At 42.2% G+C, this 24,674-nt stretch overlaps 2 protein-coding genes across 4 annotated transcripts in view; one reads left to right on the forward strand and one right to left on the reverse strand.

The window, feature by feature from the left end:
• LOC138804122 (N-acetylgalactosamine kinase) overlaps positions 1 to 8,167 on the reverse strand; it is a 95,755-nt gene extending 87,588 nt beyond the window's left edge. The window contains exon 1 of one of the 2 annotated variants that reach the window (XM_069988396.1): positions 8,077 to 8,167. The gene's annotated coding sequence lies outside the window, so the exon portion shown is untranslated. Of the gene's footprint in view, positions 1 to 7,998; positions 8,018 to 8,076 lie in introns of those variants that run through there. The other variant, XM_069988397.1, reaches the window with a different exon arrangement.
• A 385-nt stretch (positions 8,168 to 8,552) lies between these two features.
• The window catches only part of LOC138804125 (COP9 signalosome complex subunit 2), a 28,127-nt gene continuing 12,005 nt past the window's right edge, over positions 8,553 to 24,674 (forward strand). For both annotated transcript variants that reach the window (XM_069988401.1, XM_069988402.1), the window contains exons 1-4: positions 8,553 to 8,662; positions 19,441 to 19,554; positions 21,469 to 21,546; positions 23,131 to 23,256. In XM_069988401.1, the coding sequence (XP_069844502.1) occupies positions 8,609 to 8,662; positions 19,441 to 19,554; positions 21,469 to 21,546; positions 23,131 to 23,256 (372 nt within the window). In that variant the 5' untranslated portion in view covers positions 8,553 to 8,608. The remainder of the gene's footprint in view (positions 8,663 to 19,440; positions 19,555 to 21,468; positions 21,547 to 23,130; positions 23,257 to 24,674) is intronic.

Genomic DNA, 24,674 nt, shown 5'->3' on the forward strand with positions numbered 1-24,674 from the left:
CTTTTCTTTCTTCAAAGTTAGCGTTCCTCAAGGACCAGGCTGCGGTCAAAAACTAACGTTTCGCTGTGGCCTCTTAGGGGAATAGGCATCTCCAAATCGAGCCGCACCTGACACAGGAGTGGCGCTCATCCAGAACACAATAAACCGTGAAAAGGAGGCAATGTGGGGTTGCCAACCCCTCCATTTCGAGTTACCTCGGGAAATCAGGACACCCCAACTCGAGAACTTCATCAGGTCCACATCTCGCTACTTTGCTACTTTCAAACAAGTTTACCTGCTTAGGCATCGTAGGTCCCACCACCAGCGCCACCTCCCAAGAGCAGGGGACCTCCAGGGCGCCATTCAGAAGCAAGGACTGAAAGGTCACTGTGTGTCCAAGGTCACATTGGTCATTCATAGCAAAACTCAAACTAAAATTTTTGTTTGTTTTATTTATTTTTGGGTCTGGTCGTGGTGCCTGAACTCTGGGCCTGGGCGCTGTTCCTCAGCTCTTCAGCTCAAGGCTAGCACTTTACCACTTGAGCCACAGCGCCACTTCCGGCTTTTTTCTTTTTCCTTTTCTTTTTTTGCTTATGTGGTGCTGAGGAATCGCACGCAGGGCCTCATGCATGCAAGGCAAGCGTTCTACCACTGAGCCACCTTCCCAGCCCGTCAAACTAAAATTTTTGACTCTGCACTTTGTAGCTCAAAATATTAAGATTAAATGCAAGTGAAGCAGAGAGCAGCAGAAAAATCCTAGGGTTTTCCAATTAAGGAAGTTTTGGGTAAACACACTTTCATTACTCCATTGCTATAATAAAACACATGAGAATCAGAGCATCCCTAAATAAGACACCTCCCCAAATATACCAGTATGTATCCTACCTTCCTTGTGCCAAGAGTCTTACTAAGAAAGCACTTTCTATAGTACATTACTATCTCTTTTAAATCCCCAACAGTCCTCATGGGGTTGAACAAACATTGTCCCTTTCAAAAAGACATTACTAAGACTGGGGACAGGGATGAAGTAGTAGAGCACTCCTACATAGCTGGGGTTATAGGGATGAGCCACAGAACCTGGTTTACAGCAATGTCTAGCTTATATGAGGCAATCCTGAGATGAATTGGGACACATTTGTGACTGTTTAATCATTATGCATACTTCTTACCCCTTATTTAAACCCAAATCCTTCCACTCTTTACTTTCATCACTGAAAGCTGAGCTGAAATGCTTACTCTGCCCCTCCTTGGAAGAGCCACACATTAAAAATCTTCATTTGTCCTTCATCATGATTCCTCCATTTCCTTTTTTACTGGCATGTTGGGGTGAATGGCTGGACCTGAAATGTGGAACCCCTAGAGTGAAGCCTCTAAAACTCTGATTACACAACCATCACAAATGTGCTTTTAAGGAAAGAAAATTCCTTTCCTGAATAAAGTGCGTAAGATATGCTAGAGCTGAACTGAAGGCAGCAATATTTGACTACTAGATGCCCATTTGATTTGTGGCCTCATTCTCCACCCTTCACTGAGCTTTTGCTGGCTGACCTTTATGGACTGCACTGGGTGGCTTTATCCTACAGCTTCTGCATGGATTTGGTCAATAAAAGAACTGGCAAGATAGGAGAGTAAGAGAACTGAGAGGTTAAAGTACCCTACACACAGACACACACACACTGACTGACTACTAACTTCCATGGTTCCCATTCCTGCTGTGCAATTTGCTCTGGCAACTCATTTCTTCCCTATTCACTTCAAGCTACGTGGGCATTACAATAGTATGACTTCCGGCCAGTTGGTAGTCTCTATGTGTTTTACCTTCTTTGTTTCCCTGAATTCTACCAACACACCTGCTAGAGTGGCTGGAAAAGACAGTACACTAAGTGTTGGTGAGAATATGGGGAAACTAGTACTCTATACACATATGACAGGTGTAAAAAAAAAGGATAAAGCCACTCAGGAAAATAATTTGCATTTCTTAAAACTTTAAATATATAACTGCATATGATCCAACCACCAATACTAAGCATTTATCTATGTTTGTATCCATTACTGCCCAACAATATTATCAAACTTAATGGTATAAAGCAAATACATAGTACTTGTTTGTTTGTTTTTTAACTGCATTTTTTTGTCTTGTCTTTTTTTGGTACTGGGGATCAAACCCAGGAGGATGCACTTGCTAGACACAGACTTTCAAATTGAGCTACATCCCAGCCCATAAACACACAGTTATTATACTACAATTTCTTTTTTTTGGTCCAGTCGTGGGGCCTGAACTCTGGGTCTGGGTGCTGTCCCTCAGATCTTCAGCTCAAGGCTAGCGCTCTACCACTTGAGCCAAAGTGCCACTTCCGGCTTTTTTCATCTTGCTTATGTGGTGCTGAGGAATCGAACCCAGGGCCTCATGCATGCAAGGCAAGTGCTCTACCACTGAGCCACCTTCCCAGCCCCTATACTACAATTTCTTTGGCTTTGGGATTCAGCTGAAATGGGTCCTCTAGAGAAACACAGTCTTATCTGAGACTCAAATGGGGAAGGATTCATAATCCAATGGCAGCTTTTAGAAGTCAGTTCCTGTGAGCTGTCAGACATCACAATTAATTGTTGGCTTTTGGCCAGACACCACCCTCAGCTTCCTGCCACATGGTCTTTTGAAACCTAGGTACTTGCTTTTCTCAAGGCCAGAAAAGGAGAAATCTGTCTTAGCTAGAGGGGCTTCATAGTGCTATATAATGCAATCATGTATACATCTTATCAAAGACAGCAGCTTTTTCATGTCCCATTAGTTAGAAGCAAGACAGACCTCCCACTACCACTCAAAGGGCAAAGAATTATGCAACAGCATTGATAACAGCATGGACCCCAACGTTTATCCATCACGTTACTTGTACACAAATATTCTGGGACACAAACTGAAGGAAAAGGAAACAAATACTCATCAGCAAGCAGTTAAATTAAGGCATAGAATAGAATACTCAAGCCATAAAAGAACCAATCGCTACATGCAACAACCTCATAAATCACCAATTATACTAAGAGAAGCCAGACAAATGAGAGTGTACATGTTTGATTCCAATAATTCAAAAGTGCGGAGGGCACTGGTGACTCATGCATGTCATCCTAGCTACTTAGAAGGCTGAGATCTAAGGATTACAAGTCAAAGTCGGCCAAAAGTCCATCTTACCTCTAACCACAATTTTTTTTAAGCCAGAAATGGAGCTGTGTCTCAAGTGGTAGAGTGCTAGCCTTGAGCAAAATGACTCAGGGACAACACCCAGGCCCTGAGTTCAAGCTCCAGTACCAGAAAAACAACAACAACAACAAAGAAAGAAACTAGAAACAAAGTTATAGGAACAAAAAGTAGATTAGTAGCTTCCTGGGGGAAATGAAGGGAAAGGACATAAATGACCAAAGACTCTCTGCAAGTATTTTATGAAGAAACTTCTAGAGCTGGGGATGTGACTCAAGCAGTAGAGGGCCTGACTAGCAAGTGCAAAGCCCCAAGTTTAAGCCCCAGGCACTGCCCCCATACAAACACAAAAAAATTCTGCAATGACAAATATTTTCACCATCTTGGTATAGTGATAGTCTCACAGGTGTACTTATATAACAAAATTAGATTGGTTAAGTCTATTGAACTTAATGTACCTCAATAAAGCTCTAAATTATACCTCAATAAAGTTGCTGTTAAAACTACTTCTTAAAAACAGAACGTGTGTGTGTGTGTGTGTGTGTGTGTGTGTTGGTCCTGGAGTTAAAACAGAACGTGTGTGTGTGCGTGCGTGCGTGCGTGTGTGTGTGTCCTGGAGTATGAGTCCAGGGCCTGGGTGCTAGACCCGAGTTGTTTGTTTGTTTGTTTGGGTCTGGTCATGGGGCCTAAACTCTGGGCCTGGGCACTGTCCCTCAGCTCTTCAGTTCAAGGCTAGCACTCTACCACTTGAGCCACAGCGCCACTTCCAGCTTTTTTCTTTTTGCTTATGTGGTGCTAAGGAATCTAACCCAGGGCCTCATGCATGCAAGGCAAGCGCTCTACCACTGAACCACTCAGCCCCTTCCCAGCCCAGACCTGAGTTTTTCTGCTCAAAGCTAGCACTCTATCACTTGAGCATCAGCTCCACTTCTGGCTTTTTCCCCCCTCTGGTACTTACTTAGAGATAAGAGTCTCACAGACTTTCCTGCCCAAGCTGGCTCAATTCCTCAGACCTCAGACTCCTGAGTAGCTAGGATTACAGGCATGAGCTACCAGTATCTGCTCAAAAAGTCTATTTTTACCCAGGTCCCTGTATCATACCAAAGCACTCCATAAAATAATTTTTAAGTTTCTTACCATTGAATAAAACTAATATAAAAAAATGAGTGTCTTACCTGCACAAAATATTTAGTATAAGATATGTGAAGGAAAAACCGGGTGTCAGTGGCTCAAGCCTATAATCCTAGCTACTCAGGAGGCTGAGATGTGAGGATCATGGCTCAAAGCCAGTCCTTGAGACTCTTACCTCTGATATACCACTAGAAAACCAGAAGTAGAGCTGTGGCTCAAGTGTTACAGTGATCACCTTGAGCTGAATAGCTCAGAGAGAGCACCCAAGCCTAGACTTTTAGCCCCACAACCGACAAAAAAAAAAAAAAAGATATGTGAAGGAATATTAAAATGGACTTTTATGAACAGGTACTTTGATATAGAGAAATAGATGTAAGATTCATTAATGCCTATTATTCAACAAGTAATAATAATTGTATGCCCATGTGAAGCACTGTAAAGACCATTAAATTGGGGCTGGGAAGGTGGCTCAGTGGTAGAGCGCTTGCCTTGCATGCCTGAGGCCCTGGGTTTGATTCCTCAGCACCACATAAGCAAAAAAAAAAAAAAAAAAGACCATTAAATTACTACTATCATTCAGACTGGGCTAAATAAGTTTGGGTATAACCAAGGAAAAAGTTCAAAATTTAGCTGCTATTTTCCAAGTATTTCAACTTATTTGAATAATTATGTCCCCATTGTAGAAGAAAGACATTACATTGAAAAAGCAGCATATTGCACAATAAATTTAATATAAATCAACGCTCACTTATATGCATGTGATCACTATGGCCCTGGTCAATAATTTCAGATTTTTTTTTTGTCAGTCTGGGCTTGGGCACTGTCCCTCAGCCCTTCAGCTCAAGGCTAGTGCTCTACCATTTGAGCCACAACGCCATTTCCAGCTTTTTCTGCTTATGTGGTGCTGAGGAATTGAACTCAGGGCCTCATGCATGCAAAGCAAGCACTCTACCACTGAGCCACCTTCCCAGCCTGTAATTTCAGAATTTTTATCTTGAGTAAAATGCAAAGTTAGAAGCCAACCAGCCTCCTAACTACCTTGGGATTCTATTTGCTCTTTTGATGACTATAAGCTGTTATAGGTAGATGAATCATGTTACTTACTAACTTCCAAGAAGGATGAGTGGTATTATTTTGCTGGGTGAACAGTACTAACACAGACTTAAACCTAGAAAATCAAAGTTTTACTTTGTTTTAAAGTTACTAGGTCTGGCAGTGCAGCTCCAGTGATAGAACACTTGTCTGCTGAATATAAGGCCCTGAGTTTAAACCCCAGTATCCCATACATGCACAGATGTCACAAGGACTAATCCTAAGCTGGACCTCATAACCTTTCAGAAAGAATTTCTGTGTGAGGGCTGGGAATATGGCTTAGTGGTAGAGTGCTTGCCTAGCATGCATGAAGCCCTGGGTTCGATTCCTCAGTAGCACATAAACAGAAAAAGCCCAAAGTGGCGCTGTGGCTCAAGTGGTAGAGGGCTAGCATTGAGTACAGAGAGGCTCAAGGACAGTGCCTAGGCCCTGAGTTCAAGTTCCAGGACCAGAAAAAAAAAAAAAAAGAATTTCTATGCGGCATTTAATGGTGCTGTGGCTCAAGTGGTACAGCACTAGCCTTGAGCTGAAGAGCTCAGGGACAGCACCCAACCTGAGTTCAAGGCCCATGACCAACAACAAAGCTTTGGATGCCAAAGTGATATGTAAAGGCTTTTCCATCCTAATATTTTATGTTTGAAGATGAATTTTAATATAAACTAAATATTAAATGATATCAGGGAATTGTTCATTGTAAGGATGATGCTGTGATTACACAGAATAGAGTTAACTTTAGAAAATACACATAGCTGTATTTAGGGGTTATGTTGTGATGATATCTTTATCTTGTGTTCAATATACATATACATACAATAAAAGCTGATCGTGGGTATATATGTGTCCACTATCCTTTTAGTTATATATATATTTGAAATTTCTCATAGTGAAATGTTGGAAGGAAAAGGCTCTGAGAAAATATTTGTGTTTATAGGTGAGACAGACAGTATTACTGTTTTAAATACAACTGAAGAGAACTATGACCAAGAAGATGTCAAGGTTTTAGTGAGTACTAAAAATAATCTATCTTTGGGAGCTTTTTCCTAAGGAAAAAGAAAATTCCTCTTTTGGAGCTTTTTTCCTAAAAAATATTCCTCTTTTGGAGTTTTCCTAAGAAAAAGGGGAAGTTATTCCTTTTTCGAGCTTTTTTTCTTGTGGTTTTTTTTTTTATTGTGAAAATAGTGTATAGAGAGGTTACAATTACATGGGCAAGATAATGAGTACATTTACTGTTGCCTCCTCCTTTGTTTCCCTTTCCCCTCTCCCCCCTCCCCCCTTCCCTGGAGCTTTTTTTCTAAGAGGAGAAGAAAAAAAAATCCTCTTTTGAAGCTTTTATCCTAAGAAAAAATTAGACTTGAAATAATATTAAATCACAATTGCTTAAAACTGCTGTTTTTGACCCATTCTGAATGTGTAATTATAAATTAGGCTGCACTGGTACATTCAACATAGAGTTAAAGCAATCATCAAAATAATCACGAGTGTAATGGGCAAGGAAGTGCACACCTATAATCTCAGCACTTAGGCGGCTGTCACACATGAAATTCTAGTCCAAGGCCAGTTGTGGCTAATAATAATAGTATTACAGGCTCCTGTGTTATTAGTTACTCAGGAGGCTGAGATATGAGGATTGCAGCTGGAAGCTAGCAGTGGCAGGAAAGTCTTGTGAGATTATTTTTTTTGGGGGGGGGGGGGTCCGGTCCTGGGGCCTGAACTCTGGGCCTGGGAGCTGTCCCTCAGCTCTTCAGCTCAAGGCTAGCACTCTACCATTTGAGCCACAGTGCCACTTCTGGCTTTTTTTTTTTTTTCTGCTTATGTGGTGCTGAGGAATCAAACCCAGGTCCTCCTGCATGCAAGGCAAGCGCTCTACCACTGAGCCACCTTCCCCTTGTGAGATTGTTATCTCTAATTAACTCTCAAAAAAGGGGGGGAAAAAGACCAGAAGTGGAGCTGTGGCAAAAGTGGTAGAGTGCTAGACTTCAGAGAGAGGGGAAAAAAATAAAAAGTCACAGCACCCAAACCCTATGTTCAAACCCCAGGACTGACTGACATACACACACACACCACCAACAAAAACTAGTATAGATGTCTACTCATCTATATTGCTGCAATAACTAGGTGCAGAAATATTTCAAAAATACCTATACTGTAACTGTGAAACATTTACCATTTCAAACAGACAGAACTGGAAGTTGATCTGGAAAATGTTCCCTGTTTGAAAAGCAGGGGTTCACCCCTTCCCACCCTACCCCAACTCCTATTGACTTCAATTTTCCTTGATCTCGAAAGCGGCTAACGAGTTGGTGCGAAAGGCTGCTTTTGCTTTAAAAGCAGTCTTGACATGAGTTACCTTAATTGGATTCCCAAGGGCAATAAAATTCAATTTCTAATTCGTTGGGGGATCTGAATTAAGAATTGAGGTGCCTCAATGGGTGCATGCATACGGAGTTCAGGATGTCCCTTCATTTTATTTTTGCAAATACTGACAGGATTGTCACAATAATCCAGGTGTTGTGGACTGTGTGTGTGTGTGGTTGAAAAGAAAATCTGCAAACATCCCAGGGACCCACCACAGCAACGTGCGGCCTAATGGAGGAAGTAACTACCTGCTCCCTGGGACCGGCGTGCCAGCCTTCCCCCCCCCCCCGGAAGGCTTCGGGTCCTAAGCTGCCCATTATGTTCACCAGAGGGAAGAAGGTTCCAGAGTGTAGAGCTTCTGGCGCGAGCTCAAGATTGTTCGAGACCCTCAGACGAGACGCGCACCACCATCATCATCATCGTCGCCGCCGCCACAGGCCCCAGTACCTACGTCTGGTTGCTAAGGCACCAACCGCCCCACCGGAAGTGGCGGTAAGTGTAAGGGAGGGGGTGTGTGTGTGTGCACTTCCCTTTTCACCCCGTCGCGAATCTTCCGGAGGTGGAGCTTATTCGTTCCGGGTGGAAACTTCAGCTCTTCATTTTAAGAGCGTCGGGGACGCAGTGGAGGGGGTGGGTGGGTGGGGGGAAAGGCCGAGAGAAAGAGAAAGAGAGAGAGAGAGAGAGCGAGAGCGAGCGGAAAGAGAGAACGAGGGAGAGGGGAGAGAGAAGTGAGGAGTGACGCTGCTTCGGGGCCGCGGGGCATTGTGGGAGAAGGTTGTCTCCGATTTCTCCTCCCTCCCCGCCCCCCCTCCACCCCTCGGGCTCGGCTCCTCTCCTCCCCTCCCCCTCCCAGCCAAGATGTCTGACATGGAGGATGATTTCATGTGCGACGACGAGGAGGACTACGACCTGGTGAGGCGCCGGGAGCGGGGCTCTGGGGTCGGAGATGGGGTCTGGGGGTCGGGGCCGAGGCCGTGGCTGCTGTGGCTTCCTCTCGTCGAGCATGGGTCCCTTCCCCCCTGTTGGCGTGCAGTGACAGGACGGGTTTACCTCCTCCTCCTCCTCCCCACGCCGGGCCCTGCGTCTCCATCGTGGGGGGCGGGGAGGGGCAAAGAGGGAGCACAAATCATAAAGGGGAGTTGGGGAGGTCGGGGCCTGAGGGGGGTGTTGGGGGGTGTGGAGGATCCCAGACCTGGCTCTCCACGTCTGAGCGCGTCGTGGGGTTACACGGACGCCCCTGAACCTTCGGGTTAGGTCGGGTTCTCCAATGCCTCCCTTCCTCCTCCTCCCCCCCCCTTTTCTTCACTCTTCCTTCCCCTGTCCTCCTCCTCCCCCCCTCCTCCCCTCCCTCCCTCCCTCCCTCCCTCCCTCCTTCCCCTCCAACGCGCGAGCTGCCTCGAGGGCCGTGCAGGGGGGAAGATCTTTAGGCCCTGGCTGGCTTTCACGGGGCCCAGTTAGTTTTCTGGGCTCCCCCCCCTCCTCTGATGATTAAGAGTAAAAGCGGGTGCAGAATTCTGGGAGTGTTGTTTTTTTTGGGGGGGGGGTGGAGGGGGAATAGGGGAAATGGAAGAGGAGGAGGGAGGAGGAGGGGAGGTGGTGGATACTGCCTCCCTCTCCACCCCCCCCCCCCCCCCAGGCCTGACTGGGAAATGCTACCCGGTGTGTCTCCTGGAAACAGCTTCCTTTGGCTAGTTGTGTGCAGCCTGGATTTGGGTGGGAAGCAAAGGTGCAATGGAGAGTTGAGAGCAAAAAGAAGAAAAAGAAAGCTGGGGGGGGGGGGGGGCAGGCAGGGAGGGAGAGAAACTAGTTGAACTACTTGTTTGGTTCTTTAAGAGAACAAGCTGGTTAGGGGGATTTGGTTTCTGCTATTGTTGATGGTGGGTTTTGGGGTTTTTTTTTTGGCGGGGGTGGGGATGAAACCAAGGAGTGTTTGTGTTTTGTTGTATTTTTGTTTTTGGAAAGGTATGGATTAAACGAATGGCTTTTTTCCCTCCTTGATTTAAGAAAATTCCTCAGTTGTAGAAGCTTTAAGATCTCAACAACATAAAAGGAATATTTATTTGGTTGGTGATTTTTTTTTTCCTCTTCCAAGATTCAGGTTTTGTGAATTAATTCACAGGTTTTTAAACAAATTTAGCCGATGGTCAGATTGTTACGCACACACCCTACTGTGTGGGAACTAAAAAAAAAAAACTTGACCCCAAAAATTAGCATCAGTTTTCTATTAGGGGCATTTTGTTTGGTTCTTACATATTATGGAGGTTCTGCATTAGGATAAAGTTGTGAAGTAGATGCTTTGGGAAGTCTGGCTCTTTTTTTTTTTTTTTTTTAAGAAATGTTATCGAGATACTGTTTTGAGTTAATGAATGGCTTCTTAGTATAGAGGAATAATATTTCCAGTTCATCTTTTTAAGTTTTTTAAAAAAGCACATTTTGTAAAAGAGGAAAAGTGCTAGTATTGGAAAGTCAAAGAAGAGGTTTTGGTGATTTTCTTAGTTTATTTTTTGGGGGGGGGGTCCGGTCATGGGGCCTGAACTCTGGGCCTGGGCACTGTCCCTCAGCTCTTCAGCTCAAGGCTAGTGCTCTACCACCTGAGCCACAGCGCCACTTCTGGCTTTTTTTCTTTTTGCTTATGTGGTGCTGAAGAATCGAACCCAGGGCCTCAGGCATGCAAAGCAAGCGCTCTACCACTGGGCCACCTTCTCAGCCTGTATTAGTTTTTTTTTTTAAGTATTTCTACTCCTCTCTTAACTACTGATCTATTAAACACATTGGTTATTAGCACTATGATTAGCTTGAAGATGCTAACTGAAAATATAATGTAGAAATATCAATAGAAATTATTGCACTCTTCATTTTTGCAAAAATTTTAAACATCATGCTAAACATAATGGAGTTAAATATGTATTTAACTTTTTTCAAAAAATTTCTTAACAGCAGAAAAGATTTTGCACTGCTACAAAATTAAGTGAAATCCTCTCCCTTTTTATTTTTCAACTATTTGGTTAAATAATTCTCTCCCTTATTTGACTCTCACATTTTGGATTCCCAATCATATATCAAATAATGGAAACTGTCACACTCCATCTAACAGTTGAAAGTTAGGGTGATAAAAAGTATTTTTAATAATTTCTTTTTTCTTTTTTTTGGGGGGGGGGTCTGGTCGTGGGGCCTGAACTCTGGGCCTGGGCGCTGTCCCTCAGCTCTTCAGCTCAAGGCTAGCACTCTATCCCTTGAGCCACAGCGCCACTTCTGGCTTTTTTCTTTTTTCTTATGTGGTGTTGAGGAATCGAACCCAGGGCCTCATGCATGCAAGGCAAGCGCTCTACCACTGAGCCACCTTCCCAGCCCCAATAATTTATTTTTTCTTGGTAGACAATTTCCTTCAATGGATTTTTTTTTTTTTTTTTTTGGTTGTGGGGTTTGAACTCTGGGCATGGGCGCTGTCCCTCAGCTCTTCAACTCAAGTGTATCGCTCTACCACTTGAGCCAGAGTGCCACTTCCTGGATTATTTTTAAAAGATTAAGAAGGGAGGTAGTTGTCATTTCATGCTTCCATACTGCTAGAAGAGTTTCCTATGCCAGGTGCCAGTGGTTCACACTTGTAATTATTGCCAGCTAGGAGGCTGAGATCTGGAGGATCTTTGTTTGAAGCAAGCCTGGGCAGAAAACCCTTTCAGACTTGATCCCTAAAATAACCAGCAAAATGCTAAGCTGTCATGTATGTGCTGGTATGCATGTGTGTGTGTGTGTGGTGGAGGTCTATACCTGGGTTTTTTTTGTTTTTTTGTTTTTGTTTTTTTTTGGTCGGTCATGGGGCTTGAACTCTGGCCTTGGGCACTGTCCCTGTACTCTTCAGCTCAAGGCGAGCGCCCTATTGCTTGAGCCACAGTGCCACTTCCGGTTTTCTAGTGGTTTATTGGAGATAAGAGTCTCACGGACTTTCCTGCCCGGACTGGCTTTGAACCTTGATCCTCAGATCTCAGCCTCCCGAGTAGCTAGGATTACAGGCATGAGCTACCGGCGCCCGGCTATATACCTGGTTTTTTTTAATTGTCTTTTTTCAGTCGGTGGTGGGACTTGAACTCTGGGCCTGGTAAAAAAAATATATATATACCTGCTGTTGACCAAAGGGTTTTGCTGGGCTTTCTTGCTCATGGATGGCACTCTACCACAGGAGTCACCCCTCTTCTCAAGCATTTTCTGGCTAATTGGAGATTAGCTTTTTCCTTCTAAGTTGCTTCAAACCGCCATCCTCAGATCTTAACTTCTGAGTAGCTAGGTTTATAGGCAGGAGTCAGTGATGCATTTTCTACCAATACATAAATTGTATGACTGTACCATGTTTTATCTGATTCTCTGGTGATAAGAACTATGAAGTACAGCTTAAAAAAATCTTCAGCTACAAACAGGTTTTGACCTTTTTTGTAGTTGCAACTGTAGTTGAAAATATATATTGAGTTAGATTTAGTAATTAAGGTGGATAATAAAGCTGTGCAATACACTTTTAGGTTAGAAACACTTGACTCCAATAAAGTTACTTCTCTTGAGAATTTCAGAAACATGACTACAATCCCTGTCAGTACCATTGGAATAATTTTCCTGCTTTAAACTACTGCTTCAAAGAAAAATGTGGTTCAGTAAGTTTAGTGAGTTATCACAAAGCCTGTTGCATTGTATCCTAAATGTGACTTCTGTAATGAAATTAAAAAGATTAAGACAAGGATAGCATAAAGTAAATAATGGGAAACAGCTCTTATATGTTAATAAATCAATTTAATCATTGAGTTAGTCTAATTCTCATTTAATTTTAAGCATGCAAACAAGCTTAAGTAATAAGCAATATTTTTTCATAGTAACTTGAATTTAGGTTTGAATAACTTCTATAACTTTGAATTTTGAATACAAACCAAAGTGAATTTGTGCTTGTACATTACATTCAAAAATGTGGAGGAGAATAGAAAGGGGTGATAGATCAAGAAGCACTGGGTCACTTAGACAGACATGCTAATTTGCAGCCCCTTATAGAACCTTTTGAAGTTGAGAAAATAAAAATGAATACACGGTGGGGCTGGGAAGGTGGCCCAGTGGTAGAGTGCTTACCTTGCATGCATGAGGCCCTGGGTTCGATTCCTCAGCACCACATAAGCAAAAAGCCGGAAGTGGTGCTGTGGCTCAAGTGGTAGAGCGGTAGCCTTGAGCTGAAGAGCTGAGGGACAGCGCTCAGGCCCAGAGTTCAGGCCCCACAACCGGACCCCCCCCAAAAAAATGAATACACGGGCCTCTGGGAATTAGAAGCTTCCTACAGGAAACCCCCAAAACTTGACTGAAAAGGAGCTAAAGCATTGAGTGTACGGGATGTGCCTAAATGTATGGGATCAATTAATGGGAGAGTCAGAACTTTTATGTCTCTCCTTGAGAAATTTTATTTGAAGACTAAAAGTAGAGAACAAGTAAGAGATGGTTTTGATTTGTAACACAGATAACCAATTAAGAATCCTGTCTATATTTAAGAATAACGAGATGTGGCTCTAGTGTGCCTCATATCTGATCAAATGGTCAAGACATGGTCAAGTTCAAGAAAACCTTGTGAATAATGAGTCTTGTTTTCCTAAAACATTTCTTAGGCTTGCCTTGGCAAGTTAAGAGTTGAATTATTAAACTGAAAAGTAGGAAGGTTTTTTTTGGAGGGATGGTTGTTGAGGAATTCTTAGCAAAAAGTACAGTTTCTACTAAAGCAGAGATCTTAAAATGAGTAGCACATCTGGGGAGATGAGAATAGATTTGCATAGTGTGGATGGATCACAGATTGCTGTGAGTGGGAGATACTAGGACGTGAGTTACATAAATACCCTGCAACTATTACTGTACTTTAAGGTTTTTACATCTCTTTTACGATGTTCAAGAGCTCGTTTAATTTACATATATTGCTTGAAGTTTTTGGTTTTGAAAGCAATCTTCACATGTTGATTAAAATGATAGTTTTTGATATAAATTTTGTATTTAAATTTTTTGGGGGGGTGGGTCCCAGTCATGGGACCTGAACTCTGGGCCTGGGCACTGCCCCTCAGCTCTTCAGCTCAAAGCTAGTGCTCTACCACTTGAGCCACAGCGCCACATCCAGCTTTTTTCTTTTTTGATTATGTGGTGCTGAGGAATCGAACCCAGGGCCTCATGCATGCAAGGCAAGCACTCTACTACTGAACCACCTTCCCAGCCCCTGTATTTAAATTTTTACCAGTGACCATCTCATTTGACATAAGTGAATTCAGTTTATTAGTATTTATGCAATGTTTTTTCCGTATTCCCTGTTAGGATTAATGGCACCTGTGTGTGTCATCAAGCCATTGGTAGATATTATAGGTAACACGTCTCTTTAATTTTACATCCTTAGTATCATTTAACACCTTACATTTATAGTCCATTCCTTTTCATTCTACTACTTGATATCAAGCCTTCATTTATCGTGTCCAGACATCAGACATTGGCTTCTCTGTCTGGATCATCATCATCATTATTATTACTATTACTATTATTATTATTATTTCAGCTGTCCTTTCTCATAACAACTCCTAGTCGTATTATTATTTCTTTTTCTTCTTCCTGCTGCTGCTGCTGCTGCTGCTGCTGCTGCTGCTGCTGCTGCTCCTCCTCCTCCTCCTCCTCCTCCTCCTCCTCCTCCTCCTCTTCCTCCTCCTCCTCCTCCTCCTCCTCCTCCTCCTCCTCCTCCTCCTCCTCCTCCTCCTCCTCCTTCTCTTTCTCCTTCTTCTCCTTTCTTTTGCTGGTCCTGGGGCTTGAATTCAGGGCCTGGGCACTGTCCCTGAACCTCTCTGTGCTCAAAGTTAGCGCTCTACCACTTGAGCCACAGTGCTACTTCTGAGTAGTTTATTCAAGATAAGAGTCTCACTGTCTTTTCTGCGTGGGTTGGCTTCAAACTGCATTCCTGAGATCCCAGCCTCCTGTGTAGATAGCATCATAGGCATGGACCACCAGTGCCAAGCCTAATCATACTTTTTATACCTGATTCAAGTATCTTTTCCTTTCTTAAACTCTTGAGTAGTTGGTTGTTTGTTTTTGAGTTATCCCTGTACATAGTATGTGTCTCTGAGTATTGCTTACATCATATTACATTATAGTATCTACTTCTATTACATTGTATATCTATTTCTATTACGTTGCATACCTATTTCTTAGTAGGTCCTGTGTGACTTGAGGGAAAGAACTTGCATGTGTCCCAATACTTAATTGCTGGTGTGTGTGTATATGTATGTATGTATGTATGTATGTATGTATCTATCTATCTATCTATCTATCTATCTATGTAAATTTACATGTGATAAATCACATGTAAAAATAGTAGGCATGTAAGATTATATGCCCTACATTTGAGTGCATGGCTGTAGCCCCAGCTTTGCTAGCTTTTGTTTGTGTAAATATATTTTATGATATAAATATATTTTTTGCAATGAGAAAATTGTCTAATGATTAATTTTTCAGAACATGTACCCATTTATTAAGCAGAGTATGACTATTAAAGATGATGGGATTTAAAAAAAATAGTTTTAAGCCGGGCGCTGGTGGCTCACGCCTGTAATTCTAGCTACTCAGGAGGCTGAGATCTGAGGATCGCGGTTCAAAGCCAGCCCGGGCAGGAGAGACCGTGAGACTCCTATCTCCAATAAACCACCAGAAAACCGGAAGTGGCGCTGTAGCTCAAGTGGTAGAGCACACTCGCCTTGAGCTGAAGAGCTGAGGGACAGCGCCCAGGCCCAGAGTTCAAGCCCCACGACCGACCAAAAAAAAAAGTTTTAAATTAGGTTTGCAGAGTGACTGTCCTTGTGACATTTTAAAGCATGTATACAATTATTCTAATTTCACCTCCTTTATAACTGTCCCTTCCCCCCTTCCTAAAACAATATCAATAGGTTTCAGTGTTCTTTTTAGACTTGAAAACAATATAGTTCAACTATAATTGTGTTTATTCATCCTCCTTCTTAGTCCATTCCCTCCCACTAATACCCACCCCCACAACAAGCCTGTTTTTGTTTCCCTCCAAAATCATGCTTTTTAAGTATAAATAATAAAAGTATGCTGGATATGGTGACCCAGTGCCTTTAGTTCTAGCTACTCAGAAGGCTGAGATCCCATGATCAAGGTTGGAAGCCAGCCAAGACTTTAAGAAATATCATCTGTTTAAAAAATTAGTGATGCCATCAATTCCTCAGTACCACATATACAAAAAAAAATAAATTAATTAAAAGAAGAAAAACCATTTTAGCTGAGTGCCGGTGGCTCACGCCGGTAATCCTAGCTACTCAGGAGGCTGAGATCTGAGGAGCTCGGTTCAAAGCCAGCCCGGGCAGGAGAGACCGTGAGACTCTTATCTCCAATAAACTACTAGAAAACCGGAAGTGGCGCTGTGGCTCAAGCAGTAGAGTGCTCACCTTGAGCTGAAGAGCTGAGGGACAGTGCCCAAAGCCAGAGTTCAAGCCCAATGACTGACAAAAAAAAAAAAAAAAAAAAAAAAAAATTAGCGATGCCAGATCCAGGTGGTATGGCTTGTTCAATGCTAACTACTTGAGAGGCTGAGATTGGGAGAATCCCAGTTTCAGGCCAACCCAGGCCTCCCTCTCAATTGAGAGAAGCTAGCATGGCACACTCACCTGTCATTGCAGCTGTAACTGGGAAGCCCACAGTAGGCAGCTTGTAATTACACTTGAACAGGAATTGAGCTGCACTCTCAAAAATAACCAGTGCAAAAAATGACAGGAGGTCTGGCTCAGCAGTAAATCACTTGTTAGCAAGCAGGAGGCCTTGAGTTCAAATGTTCATACCACCACACACAAAAAACGTCAGACCAGTGTAACAACTGAAGTGTAGTAAGCAGGCTGTTGTGCACAGCCCGAGATGAGGTTGGACTCATTGAGCTGTAAGTTCCAGGTGATGTCTTCTTGGTGTCGGGCTCAATCCACATGAACATAGTTAGGTCAGTTGTTAGATTCATTGTGGTAATTTTCATAATTAGCAATAACATTTATTTAATAGTTCAATGATAACTATGCAAAAATATTAAATATTACCTACAGCTAATTATATATCAGACCAAAAGAATATACTCATAAAATGTTGAAAGCTGGATTAAGTTTTATGACGTGATTTCTTTACCAGTTGTGTGGCTCGAGTCTCATACTTTCCCTTGGTTTATATGCTTAGAAGAGGTGCTCTGGGGCTGGGAAGGTGGTTCAGTGGTAGAGCGCTTGCCTTGCATGCATGAGGCTCTGGGTTTGATTCCTCAGCACCACATAAGCAAAAAGAAAAAAAGCCGGAAGTGGCGCTGTGGCTCAAGTGGTAGAGCGCTAGCCTTGAGCTGAAGAGCTGAGGGACAGCGCCCAGGCCCAGAGTTCAGGCCCCACAACCGGACCCAAAAAAAAAAAAAAGAAAGAAAAGGTGCTCTGCCACTTGGGCTCCTCCAGTGAGACTCTTTGCTGGTTATTTAAAGATAAGAGTCTCACATTTGTCTGTCTGGGCTGGCTTCCAACCTCAATCCTCAGATCTCAGCCTCCTGAGTACATAGGATTACAAGCTATCAGTGCCCTGCTTCCATGAGGTTGTTGGGTTTTTTTTTTAATTGTTGTTTATCTGACTCTTAATTTTTAAAAATTTGTTAATTGTTATTATAGCTGGGTGCTAGTGGCTCATGCTGTAATCCTACCTACTCAGAAGGCTGAGATCTGAGGATCACAGTTAGAAGCCAGCCCAGGCATGAAAGTCCCTGAGATTCTTATCTCCAATTAGCCACCAGAAAACCTGAAGTGCTGCTGTGGCTCAAAGTGGTAGAGCACTAGACTTGAGCAAAAAAGCTCAGGGACAGTGCATAGACCCTGAGTTCACGCCCCACAACTAATTTTTTTTAATTGTTATTATAAAGGTGATATACAGAAGAGTGTTGGTTTCCTTTTCAATAATTCCATGGTATATCCTAGGTGTAAGTGTTTAGAAATATTCCAAGCTAATTAGACAATTAGCAAAGAACTGACTTCCCAAAGAATAGAGTAGGTTTCATAGCTATGATTGTTTATCCCAAGTCTTCCTTGGAGAAGGAAGAGGGCACAGAAGCTGTGGTCTGAACTGTGTCTTAGTGGACCAGATGAGAAAGCAGTGGAAAGAGGCTAGAATAGCATGTCCAGGTGGGAAGGGGTCTTGCCACTTGTGCAATAAGGCCAACATGACTGCCGCAAGACCAACCAGGGGAGCACTTGATAGACAGCCAAGTTTTAGGGCAATGGGAAGCCATTTTGAAGGAGAGGAATGAGAGAATTTACATTTTGTAAAGATAATTCTGGCTGCTTACTATGAGAAGATTGGAACTTAAAGCCTGAAAATGAAACCTGAAGGGTAGTTTTAAGAGTTTGTGGGGGGCTGGGAAGGTGGCTCAGTGGTAGAATGCTTACCTTGCATGCATGGGGCCCTGGGTTCGATTCCCCAGCACCACATAAGCAGAAAAAAAAGCCGGAAGTGGCGCTGTGGCTCAAGGGGTAGAGTGCTAGCCTTGAGCTGAAGAGCTGAGGGACAGCGCCCAGGCCAAGTTCAGGCCCCCAGACCAACAACAAAAAAAAAAAAGCAAAGAGTTTGTGGACACCAGGCACCAATAATCCAAGCTACACCTATAATCCAAGCTACTCAGAAGGCTGAGACCTGAGGATTGCAGTTCAAAGCTAGCTCAGGCAGAAAAAGTCCATGAGATTTTTATCTCCAATTAAACACCAGAAAACGGGAAGCAGTACTGTGGCTCCGAGTGGTAGAGGGCTAGCCTTGAGAAAAAAGCTCAGACAGCTCCCAGGCCCTGAGTTCAAGCCCCATGACCAACAAAAAAAAAGTTTGTAGAGAGATCCAAGTTGCTTGGCAGGGAACAATGTAGCCAGAGAGAAAGGGTGGTTTGAGCATTATTATTATTGTTATTATTTTTGAGTCCAGTCGTGGGGCCTGAACTCTGGGCCTGGGCGCTATCCCTCAGCTCTTCAGCTCAAGGCTAGCGCTCTACCACTTGAGTCACAGCGCTACTTCCAGCTTTTTTTCTTTTTGCTTATGTGGTGCTGGGGAATCGAACCCAGGGCCTCATGCATGCAAGGCAAGTGCTCTACCACCGAGCCACCTTCCCAGCCCCTTGAGCATTATTTTGAAGGAAGAATCTATATGGCTTTATTCCAACAGTAGAACTTATTCTTACTTACTTAATGTCTCCCATTGTTTATGCTTTTCTGGTGTATACTGTCCTCTTTAACTTCGCCTGTTTTGTCTGGGAAGCAAATTCTCATTTACTTTTCAAATCCCATCTTCAAACCCATCACTGTTAGACTTCATTCAGTTACTGAGATACACAATTGGCTTATTTATTCTTTATCAATTACTTTTTCAATTTTATCAGTTTGGTTATAGTCATATCTACACTAACCAGCATTTAAGTGAATGAGTGACTATAAAGTATTCTTACTTCAGAATTTGAGCATGGCCTTAAAGAAGTGTTCCCAGGAATTTTCCATTGTTAAACATAACTGAATTTGAAGTCTTCCGTCTGTGAGACCAGTGACACTAAAGTCCTCACATCACAAAGCCAGTTTGATTATTGAAAAGTGCATCTTGTTTTGGTGTATGTTTGAGTTACCGTTGATATCTTTTTGTTTTCTACACAGGAATACTCTGAAGATAGTAACTCGGAACCAAATGTGGATTTGGAAAATCAGTACTATAATTCCAAAGCATTAAAAGAAGATGACCCAAAAGCAGCATTAAGCAGCTTCCAAAAGGTTTATATTTTTCCATTTAATTCTGTGTCTTAAAGGGTGTGTGTGTGTGTTTGTGTATGTGTATGTGTGTACCTGGGTGCTGGTAGCTCACGCCTTTAATCCTAGCTACTCAGGAGGCTGAGATCTGAGGATCACAGTTCAAAGCCAGCCTAGGCAGAAAAGTCCATGAGACTCTTATCTCCAGTAAACCACCAGAAAACTGGAAATGGTGCTGTGGCTCAAGTGGGAGAGTGCTCACCTTGAGCTGAAGAGCTGAGGGATAGCACCCAGGCCCAGAGTTCAAGGCCTCCCCCCCCCCCCCCCCAAAAAAAAAATGTGTGTGTGTACCAGGGCTTGAACTCAGGGTCTTGCACTTTCGCTCAGTCTTTTTCCTCAGATCTGCCTCTTGAGCTATGTCTCCACTCTGGGATTTTTGAGGGTTAATTGGAGATGGATTCTTGAAGGCTTTTCCTGACCAGGCTGGCTTTGAAGTTCCATTCCCAGATCTCAACCTCTTGAGTATTTTGGTTCTAGGCATCAGCCACCACTGCCTGGCTTGTCTTAAACTTTTTTTAATGTATTATATCAAATGAAGTCCAGAGTGATTATTCTCAGAAATGGGTTTGAATACATATTAATAATCTTAAAAAATGAGATTGCATTAAGTACCTCAAGCATATATTTAAAAGAGACTTGGAGCCAGGGACCAGTGGCTCACGCCTATAATCCTAGCTATTAAGGAGGCTGAGATATTAGAATCACAGTTCAAAGCCAACCCAAGCAGAAAAGTCCTGGAGATGCTTATCTTGAAGCATATGCTTATCTTAAGCATGAAAAAGCCAGAAGTGTAGGCCTGGTGCCTGTGGCTCTTGCCTGTAATCCTAGCTACTCAGGAGGCTGATATCTGAGGATGGAGGTTCAAAGCCAGCCCCGGCAGGAAAGTCCATGAGACTTATCTCCAATAAACCACTAGAAAACTGGAAGTGGCGCTGTAGCTCAAGCAGTAGAGCGCTCACCTTGAGCAGAAGAGCACAGGGACAGTGCCCAAGCCCAGAGTTCAAGCCCCATGACCGACTGAAAAAAAAAAAAGCCAGAAGTAAAGCTGTGGCCCATGTGGTAGAGTTCTAGCCTTGTGCAAAAAAAGCTCAGGGACAACTTTCAGGCTCTCGAGTTCAAGCCCCAGAACTGGCAGGGGAAAAAAAAAAGATAGCAAAGACTAGGAATTAATGTGTGAATCATGGCTTGCATGGCTAGAAATAAAAGAAAATAAAAGGGGTACGGATTGTTTTTCCAGTGAAACTGAGTTGTCCTGGAAAAGCATACTCGCTGGACACCCCGTGGAGTGGTCAGTAGGTATTACCACTATAGTCTTATTCTTTTCAGGACAGATTACATTGCTTCTAATACACTTGGGTAGTTTTGGGTTTTTTGTTTTTTTTTTTTGGTCTGGTCATGGGGCCTGAACTCTGGGCCTGGGCGCTGTCCCTCAGCTCTTCAGCTCAAGGCTAGCACTCTACCACTTGAGCCACAGCACCACTTCCAGGTTTTTTCTTTTTGCTTATGTGGTGCTGAGGAATCGAACACAGGGCCTCAGGCATGCAAGGCAAGCGCTCTGCCACTGAGCCACCTTCCCAGCCCACTTGGGTAGTTCTTACCAAAGGTTTTTGTTGGGGAAGAGGAAATGCTTCTGAGTCTGTGTAATCAAGAAACCTTTGGAAGTCTTTTGATTAAAAAAAAAACTGACAGTTTTTTACTTAACCACTAGTAAGTACTCAGGGCTTACCTTTTAATCTTTTTAAAAGTGATAGTGAGAAATGGTGAGATTCTTAGGGAAATTGTTTTCATTAATATGATGTAAAATTAATTCAGAGCTATCGCAGTGAATGCCATAGTTTTAGTATAGTATGTAAACTAAAAATTCCTTCCCTTCTTTAGGTTTTGGAACTTGAAGGTGAAAAAGGAGAATGGGGATTTAAAGCACTGAAACAAATGATTAAGATTAACTTCAAGTTGGTAAGAGTTGTTTTGAGGGGAATTAAACTAATAATGACTATATTCTGTAGGTGGACACCTCATTGCAACAAAATGCCGTAATAACTTCTTTAATAGTTCTGCTAATATGATTCCAAGTCTGCTTCTCAAAAGTTTTGACCAGTAATACTACTCTTAAAATTCTGCATAGGATACAAAAGTTGTTTGTTAAGAAAACTTATTCTTTAGTTGTATGCATAGTGTTTGGCTGCATTATTTATAGAGTAGCTTTTTGATAACTCAGTGCCTTGTACTTAAATCCTTGTACTTGTACCTTAAACCCTAAGATTCTGTTTATTACAAACTTCCTGTCCACTGTCTAGGACCAAAATCTTCCTGTTACTTCTTTTATTGTGTCTTACCCAACAAATATAATCCATCAGCAGTATCATCAGATTATACCCCGTATCTGACTAGTATTTAGCATTTCTACTCTGGTCCAAGCTAACATGTCTCACCTTCTTTTTTGTAGTAGCTTCTTATCTGGCCTCCTTACTTCCGTCCTTGCTCTGCTACAGTCTGATCTCCCAGGTAGCAGAGTGATCCTAGTAAAATGTAATCAAAGGTAACTTGGTGTATATATATAGGTAGTATATACTTATTCCTTACCCTAATAACTACATGTGTTCAATTAAAGAAAAAACATTCATACTTGCCAATGCTTCATCTCCTGCTTAAAAGAGGCTAACTCAATAAAAGGAGAGATTAATAGCACTTGGAGATTGTGAGGACTGGATCTAGGTTAGACTCCTAAATTGATTTTACATATTTACTTAGATAGTAACCTTCCCCCCTAGATGCTTAGCACTGGACATTATACTTGTAGTCTTTTAATTTCTGATCTGTTATTTCTTGGAATAATCTTCTGTTTCTTGGAATAACCCAGTAGTATAAATGCAAGGGATAACAACATGAACTGTATCTACTGTTGAGTAGGAACTTTGGTTCTTCAAGTCCTGGGACTTGAACTTGACCTGGGCATTGTACCTAAGCTTTTTTGCTTAAGGGTAGAGCTCTACCAATTGAGCCACCGCTCCACTTTCAGCTTTTTTAATTGCAGATAAGAATCCCATGGACTTTCCTGCTTGGGCTGACTTTGAACTGTGATCCTCACAGTTCATCCTCCTGAGTAGCTAGAATTACAAACGTGAATCACCAGTGCCCAGCTTTTTTTCTTCTTTTTTCTCTCCATGTTTTTGCGTCAGGATCTCTCATGTAGTCCAGGCTAGCCTTGAGTTCTGTTTTACTGCCTTAGCTTCACAAGGACTATGATTCATATAAATACGTTATACAATAAGGAATAATGTCTGAATCTCTTAAGTTACAAATGTAAGTTACATTTATTTTGTAAGCTAAACTCCTAAATTTTGTTGGTGTAGCTGAGTAATTCATTTCAAGTTTAAGTTAAAAATAATGTCCCTGCCCGATATAAAAGCATGTTGTGTTACCAATTATAGGAATTATATTTCAGTTGGGTAGGTACTCTTATGTACTATATTTTAAATCATGTTTGCAGATTTTTATTATACAATTGTGTATCTAACAATACATTTTTCTTTCCTACAGACAAACTTTCCAGAAATGATGAATAGATATAAACAACTATTGACCTATATTCGAAGTGCAGTCACAAGAAATTATTCTGAAAAATCCATTAATTCTATTCTTGATTATATCTCTACTTCTAAACAGGTTAGACGAACTTTTTTCCTCTTAGTATTAATATCAGGGTTTTTTTTTAAATTTGTAGTAAGGCCTTTGTACTTAAAAGAAGAAAAACTGTAGAGGTTGTATTAAAGCAATTATGCTAGTTACTAAAAAATAGTTATAAAAACAGTATATTGATTGTGATACTAATTATGTAACATGAAGAGATAATAACTGTACTTTCTCTCTTTAAATGTCTTCAATACTAAAATAGTTGGCAAACAACTTTTACAGACTTATACTTAGTACCCGTGTTTGGTGGTGGTAGTGATTGAACCCAGGGCCTCATGAAAGTTAGGCAAGCGCTCTACCACTGAGCAACAGCCCTGACTCTCACAGTTCCTTATAACAAATTTAATCACCAATTGAGCTAGCTTTGGGAGACTTAAAACCTGAGATCAACTGGGCACCAGTGGCTCACGCCTGTAATCCTGGCTACTCAGAAGGATGAGATCTGAGGATTGGTGTTTGAACCCAGCGTGGGCAGCAAAGGCCATGAGATCTTAACTTCCAATTAACCATCAGAAAACCACTTGTGGCTCCAAGTGGTAGATCACTAGCCTTGAGCAAAAGAGCTTACAGACAGCGTCTAGGCACTGAGATCAAGCCCCATGACTGACAAAAAACAAACAAACAAAACCTGAGGTCCTTCTGCCTCCCCAGTGCTAGGATTACAGGTGTTCATGACAACCTCCAGGTTAAATCTGCATGTTTTTTTCAGAACATTAACCTTTAAAACTTCTGTGTATAAGTCTTTTGCCTTTTGAAACTAAGACTAGATAGGGATGGGTGGCACTCTGACTTTTCCCATATGCCATCAATAATTACAAGTAAGTAGGCAACTTTGTGGAAGTATCCAACTTTCCTGTACTTTTGGATCCTGTTAAGTAGAGAGCTAGAGATCCAGATATTCTAAGGCAAAGCCAGTAATATTGAGAGGAAGATGAGCAAAAAAGCTTATAATCACAATGAAGGGAATCACACCAAGATTGGTAAATTAATATTGATCAAACGTAGCTAAAATTATTCTAAACTTGCTGGGCACTGGTGGCTCATAACTGTCATCCTAGCTGCTCAGGAGGCTGAGATCTGAGGATCCCAGTTCAACGCCAACTCAGGCAGGAAAGTCCATGAGACTCTTTTCTCCAATAAACCACTAGAAAACCGAAAGTGGTGCGCTGTGGCTCAAATGGTAGAGACTTAGCCTTGAGCTGAAGAGCTCAGGGATAGCGACCAGGCCCAAAGTTCAAGCCCTACGACCAACAACAACAATAACAAATCCAAAACTTGTCTTTCCTGCCAGTTTCAAAAGTTTACCAGTTACTTCAGAGCTAGTCACATTTTGAAAACAGAATTTTGAGAGAAGGGACTTATTATTCTTTGTTTCTCTAACAGTTTGCTTA

The sequence above is a fragment of the Dipodomys merriami genome, unplaced genomic scaffold, assembly GCF_024711535.1.
Source record: "Dipodomys merriami isolate MVZ:Mamm:240054 unplaced genomic scaffold, mDipMer1.0.p SCAF_357, whole genome shotgun sequence".
Taxonomy (NCBI): Eukaryota; Metazoa; Chordata; class Mammalia; order Rodentia; family Heteromyidae; genus Dipodomys; species Dipodomys merriami.